This window comes from Bidens hawaiensis, unplaced genomic scaffold (assembly GCF_021521415.1).
Source record: "Bidens hawaiensis isolate Kalapana, Puna unplaced genomic scaffold, B.hawaiensis_p1.1 tig00031007_1, whole genome shotgun sequence".
In the NCBI taxonomy this organism is placed as follows: Eukaryota; Viridiplantae; Streptophyta; class Magnoliopsida; order Asterales; family Asteraceae; genus Bidens; species Bidens hawaiensis.
Genome location: NW_027495192.1, coordinates 28,354 through 47,942, shown reverse-complemented (window position 1 = coordinate 47,942; position 19,589 = coordinate 28,354). Strand labels below are relative to the sequence as shown.

Sequence of the window (19,589 nt, the reverse complement as noted above, 5' to 3'; positions counted from 1 at the left end):
ATTGTAGAAAGTGACATAAACATAGGAAATAATTAAGTTTTTCACACAAGATTACAAAGATGGTTTACATAATTAAAAAACAAAAACAACTCGGATGACCACATGCATCACCATTTCCGTAATACATTTGAACCAAGCTTGAACCTTGCTTCCTTTTGCACTCCAACTCTATTCATCTTATATGAATGGCACTTTCTAGTTGCATTATAAAATTAACACAATAATGTTATACTTAGATGAAAAAAATAATAGTTAACATATATTGCACATGTGTAATATATATGTGTAAAATGGGTAATGTAATACTGATGGAGTATATTACACATGTGCATTATCATTTACTAGAAAACTAATAATAAATGATTAGCAGCAGCACAAAAATATAGTTGTAACATGACACAATAGCATACATGTAATGTGTGCGATCAAAAATATGTTAATTGCATACGTTATATTACATATATGTAATACTTAACATTATATTGCATATATGTATCATAAAATAAGATTTTACCATGTTTACCAAAATCACTCGATTGCAATAGTATACTATTAGAATTTCCATATAGTGAACCAATATCACCATATGAACTCAGTTAGGCATTTCGATTAAACAAATTTGTTTATTCAACTGGTAGAAACCATTTATAACGCCTATTTTTTGAATTACAATGACAATGCTGCTTGTATAACTTTAAGACGAATCAACACATAATGAATTTAACATTGAAATGAATGTAAAACAGTTTAAAAGGACATACACGTAAAGAGGGTAACAATCGGATTATAAGTACCTGAAATCGACATGATAAACGATTAAAATAATTTAGGGTTCAAATTAACTTATTTGTCACGAACTGCAATTTGCATATATAGTTGAAATTGAAATAAAAAATTGAAGCGGTATATGCATTAGATGTAGGCATACTTTCATATAAATCCACTTGTGATATATATACATAAAACATGAATATAAACTCTACAACAACCCAAAACTGCTATTAATTTAACTACAAATGAATCAAATATCCATTATTATATCGACCTAGGAGCCACATTATCATAAATTATTAGATCTAAACCTAAATTAGATCAAAGATGATCATTCCAATGTATAACATAACCTAATTGTGGCAAATGAACACTCGTACCTAAAATCATAAATCAGTCAAATCAAATTCTGAATCTAGGAAAGCCAAACTTGAAATCAAATTAGGTTTTTACTCTTGGGGACTCTGGTCAAACAAATTGGGATTTTACTCAATTAGTACAAGTTTATGACCTAGAATCGGTTGGGCACTATGATCAACCAAATTAGGACTTATCTAATTTTCATAAGAAGCAATACCAAATCAATTGCAAAGTAGCACATCTGTGTATCAATAAAAAACACATATGTGAAATAAAAAGTAACCGTACGATCATATATACATGAAATTGATATGTTAAATGAACGAAATAATCGATGATTGGGGTTCAGAACTAACCAATTTGTATTCATTTACGATTTGTAGCTGTTAATTTCTTATTAATAGAGGTTTGTGTTGAGATCATTGAATAGGGGAAGCTGGTGGTGAGTTCTTCAGAGATGAAGACGACGTAAACAAAGAGTTTATGTTGGGAGGCAATTTACAAATATAACCCTACAATTAGGAGTTCTTTAGTTCCCTCTCTAAATAGGAGTTCTCTCTTGATCATTTCCCTATATCTACATATTCTAATAAAGTAAAATAATGTAGACACGTGTCAGTTTATCTTCACATTTGTTTTCCCTCCAAAACTAATATGTCATACATCAATAATTATTCACTTTTCTTTTACACTCAATTTATATTATATATCTATAATATGATTAAATTATTCACTTTTCTTTAAGCTCTATTTATATTATATCTATACATTTTTATTAAAATAAATATTAACATATTATACTATTATACATAGTTAGAATGTATTTCACAACATACTTGGTGAAATCCAAAAAACCAACAACAAACCATGTTTATTAAATATTGAAAAGAATATAATTTTAAATTTTATCATTAACGTATTATACTACGTATAATGTTGAAAATTGTAAATAAAACAAATAAAAAAAATTCTTATATGCTTTCAATTTACGAAGTAATTTTTTAAATCATTAAATTATAAATATATGTTTAAAAGTTTATCCATTTTTTTAAAATAAATTCATTTATCTATTGATATTTTTGTACATTGTCATATAAATTTATAAATTATAAATATATAATTTAAATCTATCTATTTATTTTTTCGGTTAATTTAGTAAACTATGCATATATGTGCTAAATTGTAAGGATAGTATATATCAATCATTTTCAAATATAATAAAGTTTATCATATTTAGTTTCTTGGGCTATATTTTATCAATAACTGCTTCGAGTTTTTTGTGGAACTTAAATTTGATTGTTACGAGTTAACAGTTGGTAAATAGATCGTTTTGTACAAATTAACTACATTTGGCTCAAATTTGTTTCGAGTAAAAAATGGGTAATCTGAATATTTTTAAAAATTTAAGAATGCAAATAGATTTATCTTCAAACGTGTTACGGGTTTAAAGTTTTGACTTGAAAATGTAAAGCAAATGAAAGTTAGAATTTTAAATGTGATTGGGTTTCGAATTTATTATTAAGGACATATTTGAAATAGTCAAAAGATTCGGGATTTTTCACATTGAATATTTTTCCCATGACTATTAAATTTTAATAAAAAATGGTTAAAACTTCTGACATGTCACTTGCAGGCCTATCAATGCTTCTAACTTTTATCTAATTAGAAACATTTGTGTCAGTATTGACTTTTACTTGAATAATGATCAGAATGTTGTATGTTGAGTATGCCGTACAAAATTATGCTCAAGTGAAGCAAAAAAAACTCACAAAATTGAACGGGTTAACCTGCTATTTTTTTTTTTTTTTTGTCAATTGGCAAAGTTGAAAAGCCCCTCAAACTTATCAAAATCTTTTTCATGATTTAGCTCAAAACTATTATTATATGAGAAGCATTCTTCAAAATTGGTTCATAACCATATTTTTCCAATTGTAAATATATGATACTGAGAATGAATTTTCAATAGATGAAGTGTTCTTGGGTATGTGTTTGCACGTGCATTATTTTTTTTATTAAGTTCACTTTTTTTAGAAAAAGTCATTTTGTGATATAAATAAAATCAATTTATGTATACTGATACAAGCATAGATGTAATACATTTTTCTATATACATTATGTATTGCTTTGTTTGTAACTTAATTATTTAGATCATCCCGTGTGTTACACAGACTCTAATACTAGTACATATCTATATATATATATATATATATATATATATATATCCCGTGTGCTACACAGACTCTAATACTAGAGTATATATATATATATAGGGGATGGTTCAAGAGAGAAATGATATTATTGCAAGAAATGTGAGAAATAAATATGGACCACTAGTTTTGTTTTAAGTTTTAAATGCTTAAAGCTAAATAAAGAAAATATTAATTATTCTCTTTCTTCAATTAATATAACTAATAAACCATAATAATTATCTATTTAATTAATATAATTAATTAAATTATTATAATTTAGAAAATATTAAGAACTCATTTATTTTTATAACTTACTTTTTGTTTCATAAATTTTTATCCTACACAAGTATAATTTATTCATATATTAAAATTTCTTTCTATCCAAGACTAATTTCTTCCAACTCAATATATTAATATCCATCAAAGCATACTTATGATGAATAATACCAAAAAACTATTTTACATGTATTTGCATTAGATATCAACAAAAAAACATACAACCTACACAAAAACGTATAATCTACACTTGTTCTAAGAATAAGACAAAATATAACCTACACACGAAAAACATTTAACCTACACACGAAAACATTTAACCTACACACGAAAAACATATAACCTACACACGAAAATTTTATCTTACACAAATACAATTTATTCGTACATTAATTTCTTTTTATTCAAACCCAATTTCTTCAAACTCAACATATCAATATCCATCAACACTTAGTTGCATTGTGATGAATAATAAAAAAAACTATCTTATACATGTTTGCATTAAATGTCAATGAAAAATATACAACCTACACAAAAACATATAACTTACACTTGTTCTAAGAATAAAAAAAACATATAACCTACATACGAAAAACATATAATCAACGCATGTGTAGGATATGTGTATCTTTGTGTAGTTTATATAATTGTTGATGTCGAATTCCATATGTAAGTTGTATATTTTTTTGTATGTTGTACGTTTTTATCGCTCAAGACAAGTGTATGTTATATAACTTTGTGTAGGTTGTATATTTATTGTTTACATTTAATGGACACATTTGTATGATATTTTTTATTATTATTTATGACAATAATTTTTGTAGGCATACCAATTGGAAAAAATATATATTATGTTTTGATATTTAGTGTAAAAAAACATGCTAATAAATTGAGTAGATATTATTTTTTTAATATAAAGAATAGTATTATATGAATAAATGTATTTATGTTGAATAAAATGAAGAATGTGTAAATAAAAAATAAACTAAAGTAGTGTTTTTATCTTTTTAATTATTATAGTAAAATTAGTTAGATATATTAATTAGAGAGAGATTCAATATGGTTATATTAATTGTATTAATTTGAGAGAGGGTGCATTTATTGTTGCATTTGCATCTTTTTTTATTTATTTTTAAATATTTAAAACCTAAAATAAAGCTAGCGGCTCATAGTTATTTCTTTCATTTCTTGCAATAATTTGATTTCTTTCTTGAATTTAAACATATATATATATATACTAGACATATATATATACACACACTTGGATTAAACACCGCGCAAAGATACATGCTCTGGAATGGCCAAACTGGTGTTTGTTTGATTGTTTTAGACTTGGTTAGTGGGTTGTTTCTTTTTTCTTTTGCTACTCCTTGTTAGTGTAATTGTTCTTGTTGTTTGTTCTTGGTTTAGGTTTAGCCACGGGCTAGTTTCTTAATATAAGTGTGCAGTTCAAAAAAAAATAAAAACTAGACAGGTGCCCGCGCGATGCAACGGGTGTTTGAACCTGTTAATCATGTATAAATATAAGTGTTAATGGTTCGATTAAAACCTTGAAATCGTTTAAATTGGTCATTGGTTTGACTTCTTTTTTCTTTTTCTTTTTTACTTTCGGTTTGTTGGTCGGTTTCAAAATTTTCAAAATGTAGTGAACGGTTGGTTCGCAGTTTATATCGGCAACCGGCCATATGAAACCAGAAAAGACTGTAAATTAACCTAATTGCAATATGATTCCTTTTGTAATCTTTGTTGTTATTATTTCACGCCCTAGATCTTCCATTAATATTTACCATTTATGTGGCTAAAATTATCATTTTTTATTTATGATCATCTCAAGTATCAAATTATGTTGGTTTTTAGTTAAAATTGATGGTACATTTAAATTACTAATTATTTTAAACTAAATTTATTATTAAATCTTAAACTGTGAAACCAAACTGGAACCAGGCCGTTAGTAACGATTCGGTTTCAACTTTCAATGGTTGAGTTTGGTTTTAGACGACAAAAAATTAGTATTAACGATTGGACTCACAAGTTTAACTTAAAAACCATCAAAACCGACACTGAACACCCCTACGTAACATATTAATTTATTTAAAATGAAAAAAAATTACAAAAATATCATATCCAAATTAAAGAGAATAAAATGCTCGTTTTTATGGTGTAATTTGTTTATAAAAATATTAACGTATGAAAAGGCTATAGTCGTTTAAAAATCATGGGTGGGAAGTTAGTTTACAAGTTAAATTTAAAACATAATATGGTTAAAAATGAGGAACCAAACTTGTAAGTTGAATGGATTGTGTTTAAAAGACATGTTTACCCTTACTAACACATGTACTTCATGCTTTAAGTGTTGTAAATTACTTAAAAATTGGTGTCTTAATTTGCCTTTGTTTGATATATATATATATATATATATATATATATATATATAACTTTTTATAGTAATGTAAAACACTAACTAATAACATATGTCTAACATTACAGTGTTTAGCTTTTTAAACCTTTTTGACGATGCAAGGTATCTTACCATAAGGTAGCAGGCACAAGAAAGCACCCCAAAAAGGAACAAAATGGTTACCAAGAGGACGACCACTTACGTGCTTAAACGAGTCGAGTCGACATGAATCCGAGCTTGACCTTGAAATTAAACGAGGCAGCTCGGCTTAGCTCGGGCATGAGCTCAAAGTAAAATGAGTTTAAGATCGAGCCGAGCTTAATTTGATTTGGTTACAAAAATGAGCCAACTTGGCTCAGGTCGCATAAAATAAGTTTTTTTAACTAGATTTGTTTTTCAACGAGCACGCTACAAACCGTAAGATTTTTAAACAGGTTAAGGAGGGAAAAAAAATAAAAAGGAGAAGATTCATCCACCAATAAAAGAGAAGGGTCACCTTCAAACCATTAGGGGATGGACCTTCCAAAATATTCATTTTGCCTTTTATATATATACACCCTTGTACCTTGATAAAATAGGGCATGAGATGCATTTGTTGAGTTTTAGAAGCTTTTCACTTTTATTATATAAAATAAAAATAAAAATAAAATTATTATATAAAATACGCATTCGAGACCAAGTGATTTTACTTAACGGTAAGAGGTGAGGACAATGTGTCATGTGTATGTTTTTTATTGTATTTATGTGGATGGGGTGTGGGTAGATTTTTGTGTTTATATATGCACGCAAATTATAACATAGTAATATGGTATAACTATGATTATTACCACTAATAGGGTTGTAATATAATACAATTGAGGTGTATAAGTGCACAGTTACAACATTCACAACTCATCCATTAAACTCTCTCTCATGTTTAAAATATAAAAAATCTTTCAAAAACCATTCAAGTATTCAACCATTTACATATCTAATACTAAATTATAAAAAGTTGTTACAATAACTTTTTATATATGAAAAACTACTATTCATCCTTCATTAAATATATGTGAGTGCATAAAAACAAAAAAAAATAATAAAATAAATGTTTGTGAGTAAGATAAGATAAAAACAAAGAATCCGATGAGTTAGCTTTTTTAAAATAATAAAAAAAAGATAAATTTTAAAATTATATAAAGTATGTTTTTTATTTAAATTATAGGATAGAATATGATGTATGTGATGCTCTTATAATGGTAACATAGAACAATTATAATGGTCAAACATTTTCTTTTGCTATGCTGCCTCAAGCTTGTTTACAGTTTTCATTTAAGTATCGAATCAAATTTTGAAGTCCTACTGCCACTGCATGTAACATCCTACTTTCGGTTATAATAATAAAATAAATTTCGTCTATTTTATAGTGGGTCATTATCGGTTTAGATTAATAGAATATGAGTTGGGCTAGTGTTGGGTAAATGGGTATGGGTTATGGAATTGGGTTATGAAAGAAAGAATGAGAGTCCATGGGCTTGAGCCCATGATCCCTAAATATATAAACCTTTAATCACCCATTAATCATTCATTTCACACACATTGCATACACCACCAAAACACACACTTAAGCCTTCTCTCTAGTTTCTCTCTTATATTAGCCGAAACCAAGGAAGAAAACCGATCCCGACCCAAGGTAATACTGGTATGATGTTTTATTAACTTAAACTCGTTATATTTAGTTACGAAACAACGAGCCGACATCGTTACATCGTTAAAGTCACGAGATTCGGGTGGAATCGGGTATAAACCAAACCTAAGATGAGCTTAGGGGTCACCCTAGCTCAGATCTGGATCGAACGGGATGAAAAACGGTGGAAAAACGAGTAAGATCTCGTTTTTCCGGCGAAACCGCGTTTTTCCGGCGATGACGGCGCCGGAAAAGTGTGTACGAGGATGTCAGCAATGTCAGGGAATGTTCTGACCTAACCCTAGTTCGCTATGGGAACCTAACGAATTGGAAGGTGATTCGCTAGTTGATTCGCATAAGGGAGCTCAACGAACTAGCTCTCGTTCGTCTCTAATTCGTTAGGGGTAAAGGGTAAAGAATTACCCTTGATTCGTGATGGACCAGTTCGTTAGAAGAGATAACGAATTAGATGGACTAATTCGTTATATGGACTGGTTCGCTATGGAACTGATTCGTTAAGGAGTCCAGTTCGTTAAAGGGTCCAATTCGTTATAGGAACCAGTTCGCTAAGATAAGCCAATTCGTTATGAACCAGTAACGAATTAGAAGTTTAATGGAATAACAAGAACAGTCCCTGGACTTAGAAAAGAATGGATTAATTATAAAGAAGTCCTCAAACTTTTTAAGTTAGTTAATTAAGTAATGATTCAAAATTGTAATGGAAAATGTGTTAAGACAGTTAATGGAAATAAAATTTTTCCAAACTGACCTGGCAGCTCGACCCCAGCCATGGGCTCTGCCCCTTGGACCCTGCTAGGGGCTGCCGCCCCTAGACCCCGCTGCCAGGGGCACTGCCCCCGGACCCCCGTTCGTTGTGGGTTATAAATCAACTAGAAACGTGATATAGATAGTGATAGTTAATTGATACGTGTAATTGTTATACAGTTAGTCATGCACAGCTCAAGAAAGGAATAACTATAAACGGTGAACGTAACCGCATTCAGGTGAGTTTCTAGCCCCATTCCTTGTTATGTTTTCGGGGTTGTGTGCATACTCGATGTGATTAGTTAATACACTTATCCTAAGGGATAAATGTATGTCATATATGTATTATGTGAAATGTATGAATGCTTTCTTGTCGGTACATGAACGATCTTCGGATATTGTATGTACTGCCAGGTAATGGTTGATGTTATATGTATGTTGTAAGATGAAGAATGAATGATGTATGCATGTGCGAAACTTACGATTATGTATATAGAAAGTATGTTATGAAGGTATGGAAGAAAGGGTACCGGACCCTAATAATATCCGAGGATGAAGGGGGACCGAACCCTAATAATATCCGAGGATGGAGGGTACCGGACCCTAATAATATCCGAGGATGACGGGTGACCGGACCCTAATAATATCCGAGGATGAGGGTGATCGGACCCTAATATATCCGAGGTATGTAGGGCGAATACCCTTTATAATGTAAGGTTAATTATGAATGTATATAAAGGACTGATGGACAGGTTAAGTATGTAATGCGTACCTACGGGCTCGTATATGTGTATGTAAAGTAAGATATGTGATTAACTATAACTCACTCAGCGTAGCTGACTTTTAGTATGCACGCAGACAAATAGGTTGAGGCAGCTCGCGTGATTGAAGACACATGGCATGGAATCGAAGATACTGGCATCTCGAAGAAATGTTGTGATGTTTTAAAGATTATATTTTGTTTTAAATGACTATGAATGTTTTATAAAACAAGATTTGAAGGTTATGTAAGATATTATGGTTAAAGTTTTATATTCCGCGTAAAGTTTTAATCAACTCTGATTTGTAGAACTGTGTTTATGAGTAAATCCAACACCAAATGTAGGGCTACCGGTAACGGGGCCTTACACTGCAACTATTAGATGCCGTATTTTCCAAGTATATATGATGTTGAACCGTAATTTGTAATATAAACATATTTAATTAATTTTAATAAAATTTGGCTTTTATTATAATGCCTATAAAACACTTGATAAATTTATATTTTGAAAGGTATTATAATGTCCAAAGAACCATTTCGCTTTTCGATTATAACTGATTCTCAACCCGGTTTGGTTGTGCACCTGCAAGTTCAGATCCATGAATGGTGTACGATATAGGATTTGTTTTATCGCATACAAGAAAAGCTGAAACTGACTAATGTATTGTTATGAAAATACTAGCAATGAGCACAGAGATGATAAGTGAACTAATAACAAGCATACGGTGGTTCAAATAGTCTCATTGCACGCAACAAAACGCTCAAATATATAGAATTCTTACACCCAGATGCAAATACCAAGTCAATTACCTGAAACTTCAACATGTTTGATGCTACCATGATCCCTCAGCACCGACGGTTGGATTCTGAAAAGCGGAAAAGTTCCAAAAGGTCTTGAGGGAGTAAGGTTGGGAGACGGTTAAACCTTCCTCGGTAATCTTTGCTATCTGTAGTTTTTTTCAAATATCAAAACAAAGTTACTTCAAGATGTATGTACATATATGGACACAGTCAATATATAAAAAAATTAAAGAGAAATCACGCAAACATTTGTACATGCCTACATGGTGTTTGCTGCCAGAAATAGCAAACGAGGGAGATCTTTATACGGTTCCATAACCGCTGTATGAATCACAGTTACAGCAACAGATACAGGGTTTATGCGGTTTTAGGGGCGTGCACTCGCCAGTTACATGGTTTGAGCTCAAACCGAACCAAAATAAATCAAATTTTGCGTTTTCACATACCGTTCGGTTTCGGTTTCTTTGGTTTGGTTTGGTTTTGGTTTTTATGGTTATAACATTTTCGCTTGAATATTTTGAGAGAAAATATTTGGCACAAAAAAATGAAGTTTTGCCTGAATCTTGTTGTTAATTAATAATTAATTGTTTGTTATATGTTTGGACTAAAAATACTTAAATAACAATATTTATATAATTCTTATAAATTACTTAAGAAACGAAATTCCATAAAATCGTTTTGGGTTTTTCGGTTTTAATTAAGTGCAGAACCAAAACCGAAAAGTTCAGTTTTTTTACGAAAATATATAAACCAAACCCTTTAATTTGTGTTTTATTTCGATTATTTCGGTTCGGTATTTTCGGTTTCAACCACGCCCCTAGCGGTTCACGCAAATCTCTACCTCAAATTGTTATTGTAACAAACAATTCTACATATATAAATAGCAGAGAGATGGCGATTGCATCTCATTTACTTATGAACGGGTTAACGTATGGTCAAACAAGTGAGATTTGAAAACAAGCTTCTATAGAAAAAGTATCAAAAGTCACCCGGAGTGTACTTCTAATGCCCAAAACCACCTCAATCATGTTACTCAAAAGATTATGTTGCAATTCAAATAATGCAACTTTCATAACCATATTTGACATGGGAACTATTCGTATGAAAATGATAACTTAGGTCAACCCGACCCGTTTGATAGCAAAAAAGTACTTGTTTTGGCCTTTTGGCCCATTACCCAACCCAACCTGGCCCGGCCCATTTGGCCCATAGCAAAATATATCACCTGAAGCTTGTTGACGGCAGACCTGTCACGGTACAGAAGGTTCCGCATGCATTTCTCCAATAACTTGACACCCTCCTCAAAACTTAAATCCTCCCTCCATTCCTCACGAAGTATAGGGCGCGCAAGGTGATTTCCAAATCCAGTCGCGATATGATTATCCTCATAATTTACACCGATCATGCTAACCTGCAGATTAATTAATTCTCCAAATTAAATTCTATACACCCTGCTTGCGGTGCGCGGGATATACCGCCGCCGCCGCCGATGAAATTATTAAATTCTACAGTTACCAAGAATAAGTTACTCTAATACTAAAATTGAAGAGGGAAAAAAAGTCTACCGATCCAAGATACTTTTGTCCGTTTTTCACCCCACCAATTACAAGTGAATTCCATAACGGGTCAAATTTGTTGCGGCGGTTGTACATAACCCGAGTTAAATAGTTGTATACTTCTTTAGGTCCAAGTGAGTTCCCATCATCCCACATGTTGTCATGCAAGCTGTATAAAGTAGCAATCATTGCATACAACTTACAAGTTAAAGCTTAAATCTAAAAGTAGGCTTATAAATGAACCGGCCGAAAGCTTCATATTCATGCTCGCAAAAATTGACCGAACAAACAATCGAACATGAACAATTAAACAAGCGGAGTGTTCTTGTTCATGTTCGTTAATATCAATAGTATAAACAAACGGTTCATGAATGTAAACGAACGAACAAAATTTAGTGAACACCAGTTAAAAATAAATGTGACAATCAATCTCTTGTGCCTAAATAAATCTAGACTAAATTGCAAAGAACCTATAAGATTTTAATGAATATATAGACAAGTGAACTTAGATAAACATAAATGAACATAGATGAACGAACGTCAGAACGTTAATGAACAAACAATGTTCACGAAAATGAATGAGATATGTGTTCATGTTCGTTCATTTAACTAAAAGAACCAAAAAAGTTGTTCATGTTCGTTCATTTAACAAAAGGAACCAAAAATGTTGTTCATGTTCGTCCGCTTTATATATAAACAAACATAAAGGAATTTCGCACCGAATGGTAATATCAAAAACATTAGCTTAGAAGAGAACGGGTCAAACGAGCAGCCAAAAGTATATTATTTATGCATAAAACCTCCTATGTCCTAACCAATGTTGTTGAGACCGGACCGGACCGGCCGGTAGAACCGGTCCGACCGGGAATCGGTCCACCGACCGGTCCGGTTCTATATAGTTCGCTCGACTCCCAGCTAACCGGCCGGTCCGAACCGGTTCAGCCGGTCGGACCGGATTTTTGAAAAATCATTTTTCCAGCACGACCCGTCATTTTTTTACCAAAGTTGTTCGGCCGGTGAACCGGTAGGCCATCCGGTTCGGTGTCCGGTTATGAAAACATTGGTCCTGACTTATTTCGATCCTAGCAGCATACTTTGTTCAAATATAAATCATGCTTGTAATCATACTTGGCGTACTAATTAATTACAAAATATATTCAATAATCAATGACAGGTATTTCAAGTCAACCAAACCCTACCCGCCCCAATAAGTACACATTTATGGCATGCTGCTTAACCCACACGTCCCGTTCACTTTCCCACCTCTTCCCGAAAAAAAATCTCTATCGGAAACAACCAAAAACGATTAAGAAAATATGTACGAAAGATGCTTTACATGAATTCATCGAGGTACTTCAGAATTTCTTGGAAATCACTGATTTCTCCACTTGCACCGATTAGAGAATGTTTGCCCACTTGTTTTATTCGCTCCACACTCTTGTAACGAATGGTGGACCCATATGACCCTGTCAACGCAAAAGTCAGCAACCAATATAACTAGTAATAATAATATGTTCAACCATCATGCAATTCCATATATTAAATCATTGGTAATAGCATAGCCCCAATAGGCAATAGCATGTACTGCATCAAAACTCAAAAGTATATACATACATGAACGTACGAAAACTCAAGTATGTATAGCATATTCCTTATCAGATAATGCACACATATTAACAAATTATACAGCATAAAAGGTTCATCAAGCAAACCTTTCTAGAATCAACAAATTTATTTGAGGTTATTAAGAATCATCTAGCCTCCCATGTCAGCAGCCATGAGAATTCCATCCTTGTATTTGATCCCAATGATGGATGTACCAGTCACATACGGATACCTATTTTTAAAACCAATCATCAACTTCCAGCACCGTCGACTATAAACAAAATCACTACTGTAATGATAGTGCAAACGAGCAAATGAATTATGTCAAAAATCCATATCAGACTGTATATTTGTATCTGAATAGTACTAGACTAGATTTCAAAGTCAAAACTCAAAAGTTAACATTTATTACTACTAAATAGCAAGTTCTTGCTTCATATTTTGTAGCTAACATCAGATCTAGAATCCCACATGTTACACCATGAACTTAGATAGCTTAAAGAGTACATACTGAGTCCTTTGAGAATCTCCTTCTGAGGCCAATAAAGTATCCATCTCCTGCATAACTACAAACCAGAGAAACCAATCAAACGACGAGAGATAAACAAGTTACATACCTATGATTCAGTTGAAGGTGAACCAAAACTTGACAATCAAATCGTCCTCAGTTATTTCAGAGTTTTCATATTACTACTTACAAATTTACCACGGGTTTCAGTTTACATATTGCTATTTGATGAATGAATATGTATCCAACATATAAGAGCATGTAGATAGATGAAAAATGAAACTTTCTCAGTTCCATTAAAGTTCGTGATTTTCACATGCCCATCAAATTTGCACATTTCCTATTTCTAATAAGTTCTAATCAATACCCACTAAAATGTTCTATTGATTTGGGTTCAAAATGTTCCTCTGTTCTGTCTTGGTTGAAAGGTATTTTAGATACTTGACAAATAATCAAATATATAGAAAAAAATGTTGATTCTACAGATTCGAACTCAAAAGATTACAATGCTTCAAACGTTGACGCTGTTAAAAAATATCCATCCGTCTGAATAGAACACTACAATGCTATACAATGATTAAAATACAGAAAAAAGAAACACAAAAACAAGCATTTTATAGGGTTACGTGAAACAAATTAATTATTTAGCCATGAACCATGATATACGTGACTTAGAGTTGTGTATCTACTGTAACTCGTGGATCAGACTTCTTCCCTTAATATAGGGTTCAACTATAATGATAATGACACCATATCGCGTATAGGTACGCTTATGCATTATTATTCACATATAGAGTCAAATATAACATGAAAATACTTAGGGTTTAGGCAAGTAAAGTAGATAGAATGATAGATTCTTGTATCTCATGGCTATATGCATGAAATTAATCTGGCATGACCATAAGAGTACAACACACTACATAACAAAAGGTGGCTACTTTCATAAATTCTTTTAAATACAACTCAAGAACAACGACTCTGCACCAGCAACAACAGTTCACAGTAAATCCCACAAGTACATAGCTATTGGTAGGGTTTGGAGAGGGCGGGATGTAAGCAAACCTTGCCTACAACCCTAGAAATAGAGAGGCGGCACCAAAACAAACGGAAGACAAAAAACCAAAACTAACAATAGAGGGACAGACAGCTACCAAGTACCAAAAGAAGTGGTGGAAGAGTAACATAGTATTTATTGATAGGGGTCTGCAAGAAACTGAACAACCGATCCGAAACCAAAAAAAAAATTTAAACAGAAAAACTAACCGATGGCTTGGTTTTATGTTTTTGTACAAACCGAACTTACGGTTTGGTTTTGGTTTCGCATGTAAATTGTAAAAGAAACTGAAAAAACTGAACCAAACCGAATTTCTAGAATTAATTTTTTTACTTAAAGTAATTTATAAGAACTTAATAAATATGTAACACAAATATCTTTGGCCAAATGTATAATAATAATCAATTAGTTAATAATTAACAAAATTATTTATACCAAAATTCATTATATTCTGCCTAAAACTTTTAAGATCAAATGAGAAAAACGAAAACCGAAACCAAACAGTTATCGGTTTGGTTTTAGCCCAAACTTAACCGTGCACACACCTAAAAGAAAGCCAACACACATTCGTTTCTTACCACCTAAAAGTCCTTAACCTTAATCCTATCATTCAGTAGACTAAATAAAAAGTATTAAAGGATCGCACCTAACATTATTATAAACCTAGCTAAAATGATAAACGTGAGATCAAACCTAACATTAGTATAATCAATTTGATCAGATCAATCGTAAACTGTAATAATAATAATAATAATACAAATATATATATATATATAAGTATACCTGAACACGTTATTCCGATCTGTATCGTCTTCCTGTTTGTTCGAACAAAAACTGTAAAGTAAATATTGATTTGAATAGACGAAGATGAATTGATGATGATGTTTAATTAATTCAATTCAATTGGGGATAAATGTGTCTCTCTACAAGAAAACACAAATTACGGAACCAATCCCTCAACTTTACTATTTCACACTCATATTTTTCTTTTTAACAGCTAATTTGAATCACTAACGGACTACTAGCTCATCCGCTCATCTCCATGTGTGAGAAAACCCTTGGCCCATAGGTGACAAAAACCTGGCCCAACATGAAAGTGAAACTAGAGGTGTACAAAACCGGTTGTTTACAAACCGAACCTGTTTGGTTTGCATATTCCAAACCGGTTTGGGTTAAAACGGTTCGGTTTAGAAACCGGTTTAAGCATAGAAGTAGCCAAACTGATCTAGACTGGTTCGGGTCGGTTTTAAACTGGTTTTAAAACCAATTTGAATAAAAAAATACCCAAATCGTTATACGAACCGGTGGTTTGGTTCGGTTTCTAGTTAACCGGTTCTAAACAGGGTTTTTTGTACACCTCTAAGTGAAACCCTGTCACACCTTCATTCTAGGCCTAGGGGTATGATCCATAGTTGATACCATGTTTGTAAATAAATCAGAGTTACGGGTTTTAGCGGAAGACTTTATGAAAAACAAATGATCGATAATATAAAATATTTACATTAAAAAGACGAGACAAAAGTCTCGTTTAATATTTACTTGTTTATAGGTTTTACAAAATCATCATATTTTAATATTTACACAAAATTATCCGAGCCATCGGATTCTTGAGCTTCTTCGTCTTGCAAGCTCTAACCTTGGTTACCTGCAAAATGTTATTAAAATACGTCAGCAACGAATGCTGGTGAATATGCTGACGCTAAAATATTTTCTTTATTTAATTACCCCTCGAGACCACGTAAGTCTCGGCCCATCTTGGCTTAGGAATAATCAAGTTTCAAAAAATCATCATAAACTTGAGTCTCTGCACTAGGTCACCTCAGCGAAGCACCGCAGCGTTTATGACATAACTTAGGTACCATAAATATACACATGGTCATTCCCCACTCGGACGTAACTTAGGTCCGGCCCATCGTGGCTGGAGGTCGTGACCAAGCGTGGTGCGATGTGCCCACCGCGTTCCACGTATGTAAGGATCCAGACAAACGTATACCATAGCCTGAGGGATGGCTTATACTCTTATTTATAATGTTTTAGAGACACGTAGCCTCATGTAAAGTTTTACACATAACACGTTTGTTTGTTTGAAAACAAGTTTGTAAAAGTGGGGCGTATTCACCTTTTCAAATAGGATCGGCTTCCAACACCGTCCGTATGTCTTTCCTTCGCTATCTCGCACCTATAGTACGAGTATAACATTCATTAGTCGGCTACACGATCCGGCTTAAGACCTTTAGTCTTATCATCTCGATAAACCTTTAGTTCATTATCCCATTTTACTTTAAAACCTTTAGTTGAAAAGTAATATTTAATAAACTTTTAGTTTATAAAAACCCGACGTTTCTTCTTCACTAAGAAACGTATTCTTTTCTTTATTATTTAAGTACACTCATTATACTTAAATAATATATTTCTAACAAAGAATATTTATATCTATATATATATACTCATATATAATTCTTATTTCTCTTTCTATATTTTCTTTGTTATTCATTTCTTTGTTTATCGAGAATAATATCGACTCGGGTATTAAGCCGTTATAATATTTTATTATTATTTTGGTTGGGCATTATGCCTACCTTTGTCGGCTTAGAAATACCCTAGACACTTGGGCAGCACTCCGACGCTACTCGCTTTTCAACTATCACTTGATCAACACTTCCTTCCACACTTGGCACGTTTCTCGAGGCACCAATACTTCTTGGCACGTACTTCAAGGAAATAACCGGGTCGTCAGGGCAGTACTTCCTTCTCGTTCGGGATGTTGGGGAGTGGCACGGAAATCGAGGTAACGGGCACGGAAAACGAGATTTCGGTACACGGTTTTCGAGACTGATCGAGGGCACGAACTTAGAGGTTTAGAGAGAGAGTAGTGAGAGAGTAAGTGTGTGTAATTTGATGTGCAAATGGGAAGAGCCGGAGGCTGCTATGTATAGACTCAAAATTGGACCCCATCACGGTACGCGATGGGTCACTTGGCAGACCTATCGCGTACCGCGATATAGGTCTGTTGAGTCAGTGTATAGACCTGCCACGTGTCAACACGTGGCAGGCGCCGAGCCACATGGCGACACGTGGCAGGCGCCGAGCCACGTGGCGACACGTGGCGGCAGGCGTTGCCACCGTGTGCCACGTGGCACACTTGTCACCATGTGTCAGATACCCCATCGCGGTACGCGATGGGGCTCCCTTCTAATCCATCGCGTAGCGCGATGGGTCAGGAAATCAGAATTTACAATTTAGTCCCTGAATTTTGGTTATTGGTAGAATTGGTCCCTTGACTTTAAAAATTGACATTTTTAGCCCGAAATTTACGTGATGTTACAAACCCCCTATTGTTTTTTGGTCATATGTGAGACTTGAACCCAAAACCTTCTTATTTTTATATTGAAGTCTTTATGTGTCTCACCTCAACCACTTGAGATAAGAATTATTGGCAAGACAAATAAATATGGGAAATTGAATTATAGAAAATTGGATTTTTATAATCCAACTTTTTTGTAGTTGGTTGATAATAAACTCACTTAACAATATTCTTATCACCGGTCTAAACTTTTACACTTTTTTTTTCATTGGACCCCATTAAAAATATGTTTTATCTGAATTTCAAGATGATGTTTTAGAGTGTTTGATTAGAAGGAGGATGCGAGTCAATTGATATGAAACTCACATAAAAATGGTGCCCTAAAAGACGACCGGAAGGAGGATACAAGTGTTTAAATTTCCAATGAATCAAGCCGGCCATCATTTGGACTTTGAGCACCATTTCAATGTGAATTTTGCATCAATAGACTTAAGTCATTCTTTCGATTAAAAACCTTAAAACATCAATTTTAATTTCATATAAAACATAACGGGGCTAAGTTTTTTTTTTGGAAAGGTCCAGTGAGAAAAGTATTGTAAAAAGTTAAAACTTGTAACAAGAATACTCTCATGTTTGGATTATTGTCAGTTAGCTTAGAAGAAAGATGAGATTATTAAATTCCAATTTTCCTTACAATATTGATAACTAGTTAAATTACAATTTAAAAGTAGGTATACTTATATGGAGATTATGGGTTAAATGGAATAGTGCGTTAGGCACGAGCCTTGGTTTTGATAAACGGGACTCTGACGAAGGAATTCCAATGATGTCAAGGCAACCCTTAATGAAATTACACTAAACCGTAGACTATCATCGTTTGAAAAAAAAATCCATAATGAAATTACACTAAACCACCCTCACGTTTATTTTATAAAAAAAAATAAAGGGTTGATGTTAATAAATGAAAACAACTAGACTAGCAAAAGACTACACTATACATGTCACGCCGCAACCTACGACGGAAATGTCGGGGTGCGAAGAGAACCATTGATTCACAGCTCACAAGGTACTATCATGCAATTTAATTGTGACAATATCTAATTAATTAATTTAAAATTCGAGTACAACAATTCAAGGAAATTACAAAACGAAATCAAATAATCTAGTATAAGTTTTAATCCTAAAGGTCATCTCTACGTGATATTCATCTTGATAAACAATCCAATTGATAACTTGCAAATGCATACAAAATAGATATTTTTGTCAACAATACATGTTGAGTGAGTAGATCACCAGCTTTTATTACAATATAATAATATATAAATATATAGCAAAATTGTTACCTGTGAGTATAAACAATCAAATCATTGAGCAAATAATGAGTGTCGGTAAAGCCATTGTCATGCAAATCAGACGGTGGCTACTACGACATGATGTGATAAATGAGGGTGTCGGTGAAACCATTTCCATGCGAATCGGGATCTGGCCACTACGACGGTCGTACGATCATACTATAACGTGATTATGATAGATCTCTCCGAATGAGATAAAATAAACAAATAAACTTGTTAACAAATAG

General features: G+C 32.8%; 1 protein-coding gene across 1 annotated transcript; it reads right to left on the bottom strand.

The window, feature by feature from the left end:
* Nucleotides 1–9,826: 9,826 nt before the first annotated feature.
* Nucleotides 9,827–13,936, bottom strand: LOC143581468 (proteasome subunit beta type-4-like). The gene is made up of 6 exons (XM_077064246.1): nucleotides 13,656–13,936; nucleotides 13,300–13,376; nucleotides 12,876–13,005; nucleotides 11,549–11,708; nucleotides 11,209–11,394; nucleotides 9,827–10,129 (listed from the first exon to the last, which is right to left on the bottom strand). Exons 1-6 carry the CDS (start codon nucleotides 13,706–13,708, stop codon nucleotides 10,016–10,018), a joined length of 720 nt encoding a protein of 239 aa, XP_076920361.1. The 5' UTR covers nucleotides 13,709–13,936; the 3' UTR covers nucleotides 9,827–10,015.
* Nucleotides 13,937–19,589: the final 5,653 nt, after the last annotated feature.

Excerpts from the sequence above, each read along its gene's own strand:
- LOC143581468 (XM_077064246.1), bottom strand. The coding sequence starts at position 13,708 with ATGCAGGAGATGGATACTTTATTGGCCTCAGAAGGAGATTCTCAAAGG. Across the intron at positions 13,377-13,655 it reads GGAGATTCTCAAAGGACTCA|GTATCCGTATGTGACTGGTA; the intron begins GTATGTACTCTT and ends TTTTAAAAATAG. Across the intron at positions 10,130-11,208 it reads CTGCCGTCAACAAGCTTCAG|ATAGCAAAGATTACCGAGGA; the intron begins GTGATATATTTT and ends AAAAAACTACAG.